The sequence below is a fragment of the Gracilinanus agilis genome, unplaced genomic scaffold (assembly GCF_016433145.1).
Source record: "Gracilinanus agilis isolate LMUSP501 unplaced genomic scaffold, AgileGrace unplaced_scaffold52397, whole genome shotgun sequence".
Lineage (NCBI taxonomy): Eukaryota > Metazoa > Chordata > Mammalia > Didelphimorphia > Didelphidae > Gracilinanus > Gracilinanus agilis.
This window is the reverse complement of record NW_025387351.1, coordinates 1-4,712: the sequence shown is the minus strand read 5'-3', so window position 1 is coordinate 4,712 and position 4,712 is coordinate 1. Positions and strand designations below refer to the sequence as shown.

Below are 4,712 nucleotides of genomic sequence, written 5' to 3'. Positions count from 1 at the left end.
ATCTATTTATTTTATTCTATATTTTAATATTATTTTCACATTTTATGTTTATAAGTATATATTTAAATTTTTATATTATACAAAAAAAGTATATAATCAGACCCACACAGCTTGGGGACCTGTAGACAAGAATGGCTTCCATGGTGCTTGAAAACAATAGACACTTAATAAATGCTAAATGAATGAACAAACCAAGGAAGGAATGGATGGGGCCACTAGAAAGATTAGGTTTTTTAGGACAGTGGCTAGAAAAACCTTAAGAGGTCATTCAGACCCAAGGCCAGCCCCTTTCTCTCTGGCCTCAATGTCCCACTCTGTAAAACATGAGGGCTATTAGGGGGAATCTCTAAGTTATCTTTCTAGACTGATCATCTCAGAGGTCCCTCCACTGTGATCAGGGAGGCACACCAGCACCCATCTGGGCAGTCCCTCATCTCACAACCTGGCCCAGGCAGTAGGCTGCTGCTGGGTCCCCCATCTCAAGCCTACCTTCCCAGGCAAACCAGCACACCCTCAGCTGCCAAACTAATCTCCTCAGAGGGCAGATGTCCATCCCGGCTTCTTCAATCAGCTCCCTAATGCCCCTGGCATCAAATATCAAATCCTCTGGCTCAGATCCTAAACTCTGAACATTCTGGCCCCTTTCTACCCTTCCAGGTCCCTTATACTCAATCCTCTTCCATGCAGCCAAGGTGAAGTGACCAGTCCAGGATCACACAGCTACAAAGGGCCATTTATGGGTTTTCTGGCAGAGACCCTTTGCCATTTCTTCTCCAATTTATTTTTTATATGAAGAAACTGAGGCCAACACAGTTAAGTGACTTGCCCAGGATCACATATCTAGGAAGTGCCTGAGGCACTAGGAAGTAGAGAGCCAGAGGCTTTGAACACCAGGCTATAAGCATTTTTCACTTTATCGTGAGGGCAATTGGGAGCCATTCCACGAGTCTGAGAAAGGGGTGACAGGATCAAATCTGTGTTTTAGGATTCACAAGTGAGTGATGGATGGATTGGAGAGGGAGCAGACTGGAGGCACCTGGCCACTGGCCAGCGGAGTGGCTAACGTTTCCATGGCCCGAGAGTATTTTAAGCTGACATCCGATCAGTGAGAGCAGACTGGGTGGGGTATGGAATGTTGGGTAGTGAGGTATCCCACTGGGGCCCCTGCCCCCCCCCAACTTCTGGTAACCCATAACTGACTCTTTCCTGCCTCTTCCCAATCCATCCCTCCCTCACTCTGAGGCTCCCGTGTCTCACCCACCTCTTAAATCCCAGCTCCTTGTAACTCTGCTTACTCTCATCGAGATACAGTTCTGAAAAACAGAGATGGTATGAGGAGATTCAGAGAAACTCAGCAAGATTTGTGCGAACGGATACAGAGTGAAGGAAGGGAATGATGACCCCAACCACAGAAATTTAAAAACCCCTAACCAAAGGAAGCCAGAGACCCAATCGCAGAGGAACCCATGAATAAGAGCCCTGCAATACTGATAGTGAAACACCCCTACTTCCTGACCGCTGAGGTTTAGGGGACAAAAAGCATAAGTGACAAGGCAGCATAACTGATAAAGACAGCACTTGGAGTGGGGAAGACCTCCATGGGAAACCTGTCTCAGACACTAGCAGCGTGACCTTGGGCAAGCCAATAAATCATCTGCTCTGCTCAGTTTCCTCCTCTGTAAAATGGAGATTAATAATAGTATCAAAGGCAGCTTGGTTGCTCTGTGGATGGGGAGCCAAGCCAAGAAACAGGAGGTCTTGGGTTCAAATCTGACTTCAGACACTTCCTAGCTGGGAGACCCTGAGTAAGTCACTTAATCCCAATTGCCTAACCCTTACCTCTCTTCTGCCTTGGAGGAACTGATATAGAGGCTAAGACAGAAGAGGTTTTTAGTTTTTTTTTTTTTTAAAGCCTCTCCCTACCAGGGTTGTTGTGAGGACCAAGTGAGATAATAATTCCAAACTTAATACATCATTTTTATTGTTCTTGTCCCAAACCTAGATTTTAGGAAAGTACATCCAGTATTATGATTCTTTCCCAAATGTGGAAACAGTTTCAGAGAAGTTAAAGGACTTGTCCAAGGTCACTCAGCTGGTGAGTGTGACAGGCTGGTGCAGCTGACCCTCTGAATGAACTCTGGGCAGTAAGAAGTCCGGTGCTGGGGATTGGGGAGATTGGAAATGAGGCCCCAATGACTTGTCCAGGGTAAAAGCTGAGACAGGCGGTCCCTGGTTTGGAATCTGCCCTCTCACCAGTGGGGGCTGCCCACTTGCCTGCCTGCACTCACCTCCTTTAAAGTAATTTCCCTCCTGAAACTCTTGCAGGCCGAGGGTCTCCGGGGCGATGCCCACCAGGCGCACCTCGTGCTGGTCCAGGAGGTCCTTGATGCTGCTCAGATCCTGAGCAATCCAGCGACACACCATGCAACCGAAGCGCCGCAGCCCCAGGACCACGCAGGTGCGCTCCTGCCACAGGCTCCGCAGCTCCACAGCCTGTGCCCCACACCGGAAGGCCAAGGCCAGTGAGGGTCCCCCAGCTCCGGGACGGAGGGCATGCGGGGCCCAGGAGGATGTAGGGGAAAGTTCAGGGTGTCCTGAGCCAAAGGGAGCTGCAGGGGAGGGAGGGGCTACAGGCTTTTTTGCCTTTGCCCCTTACGGGGACCCCCTCTCTGAAATGTACAAATAGTACCCCAACTCCAGCCCCAGGTGGGGAACTGAGACTCTTAGAAGTGCCCTGGCGACCCCTTCCCTGAAAAGTACAAACCACTGTGGGCTACAAATGAGACCCCGCCCCACCCCCGGGGGCGTGTTCCCGCCGCTCCCCAGCTTCTCCCTAGTGGTGAAATGGGGACCCTACCCCCAAGAATGGAGGGCAACTACGCTTTCCTTTTCCAAGACTTCAACTAGAATCCCGCCTCGCCTCGCCACCCCACCCCACCCCCAGGGAGGCCAGCAACTGAGACCTCGCCTCCGAGATATGCTGAGCAAGCGTGCAAGGGGCACTCCAGCCCCCAGGAGGCACACGACAGGTTGGAAGGGCGGCGGGCAACAAGGACCCCACTCCCATCTACTCCCGAGGCCCCCTCCCCCGACGTAGGAGCCGCTCAGCCCCCCGCCCTCCTTTTCCTTACCTCTCCAGTCGCTATGTTCTTGAGCACACAAGCGCCCACCCGGGCCAGGTCCAGGGTGCCCATCTCGGTCCCCCCAGGGGTGCCTTGCTCAAGCTCCCACCGCAGCTGGGAGCGGGCCGGATGTACCCGGCCCCCAGGCTGCCCTGCTGACACAGACTTGAGTTTGACCAACCACCTGATATGTATATGCATGAGGCGTCGACCAATCAGGTTGCTCAGCCGGCCGGAGGCGGGGCTTTTTGCGCGTAGGCTACGTACGGAGGGGGAGGTGCAGAAACAGAGGGGAGAGTGGGCGGGGAAAGAAGGCGGGATCTGGGCTGAAAGTGACAGTGTGTAAATTAGATCAACTGTAGTCAACAATCAGTATTTATTAAGCCTCAGTTAGGTTCTCAACATCAAACCCTGAGAATATCAAAACGACCAAAAACCCTGCCCTCCCGGAGTTTTCAGACAACACGCAAACTGCTAAAGGGCAAACCAGATACAGAGAAAGCTTGAGCTGGAGATAGCTCTAAGCGAAGGCACTAGAATCAAGGGGGTCTGGTAACAGCTTCCTGCTGGAGAAGGGGTGATTTTAACTGATACCTGAAATGAGGAGAGAGAGAGCATTTTCCTGGCCTGGGGGACAGCCAAGGAAAACGTCCTAGCCAGGAAATGGGGTGTCCTAAATGAGAAACACCGGGAAGCTGGGGTCACCAGATCACGGAGCACCTGGAAAAGAGTAACTTAAAGCAGAAGAGGACTGGAGAGGCCGAGGTCAGGTTATGAAAGGTTTTAAAAAACAATCGGGAGACAGCTAGGAGACTTAGTGGACAGAAAGCCAGACCTAGAAACAGGAGGTCCTGGGTTCAGGTTTAACCTCAGACACTTCTTAAATGTGTGACCCTGGGCAAGTCACTTAACCCCCATTGCCTTACACCTTACCACTCTTCTGCCATGAAACCAATACACAGTATTGATTCTAGGTGGATGGAAGGTGAAGGTTTAAAAAAAGCAGTCAGGGTTTATATATGATAAATGACCAACCTTACCTCTGGAGAAGAAATGAAAATATAAACTTTTGTCCCTCATTTGCAGAAATTGGAAACAATGGGTTTAGGGCACTAAATATTGTCAGAGTCACTTAATATGGGTACTTTTTCTGAACTAAATTTTTCTCTATTAATCTTTATTGTAGGTCATTATGTCCAAAGGACTGCCTCTCCAGTCCTCTTCTGCTTTAAGTTACTCTTTTCCAGGTGCTCCGTGATCTGGTGACCCCAGCTTCCCGGTGTTTCTCATTTAGGACACCCCATTTCCTGGCTAGGACGTTTTCCTTGGCTGTCCCCCAGGCCAGGAAAATGCTCTCTCACTGGGTAAAGAGCTTTTTCGTCATCTTTTATTTTTACATCATCTTCATTTCCAATGTGAAAAAGAAGATGATATAAAAATTGACATGTCAAAAAAAAAACTTAAACCAGGTCAAAATAAGTGAAGGGGTTAGGTTAGGTTGAGCTAAAAGACCCATCTAGCTCTAAGATTCCAACAATTCTATCATAGAAGGAAGGAAGGAAGGAAGGAAGGAAGGAAGGAAGGAAGGAA

General features: G+C 49.7%; 1 protein-coding gene across 1 annotated transcript; it reads right to left on the bottom strand.

The window, feature by feature from the left end:
* Positions 1 to 1,261: 1,261 nt before the first annotated feature.
* PRXL2B (peroxiredoxin like 2B) lies at positions 1,262 to 3,293 on the bottom strand (the record flags this gene model as incomplete). Its single annotated transcript, XM_044684524.1, has 3 exons — positions 3,132 to 3,293; positions 2,289 to 2,493; positions 1,262 to 1,313 (listed from the first exon to the last, which is right to left on the bottom strand). Coding segments are annotated over exons 1-3 (320 nt in total), but the record flags the coding sequence as incomplete, so codon positions are not given.
* Between the last annotated feature and the right edge of the window lie 1,419 nt (positions 3,294 to 4,712).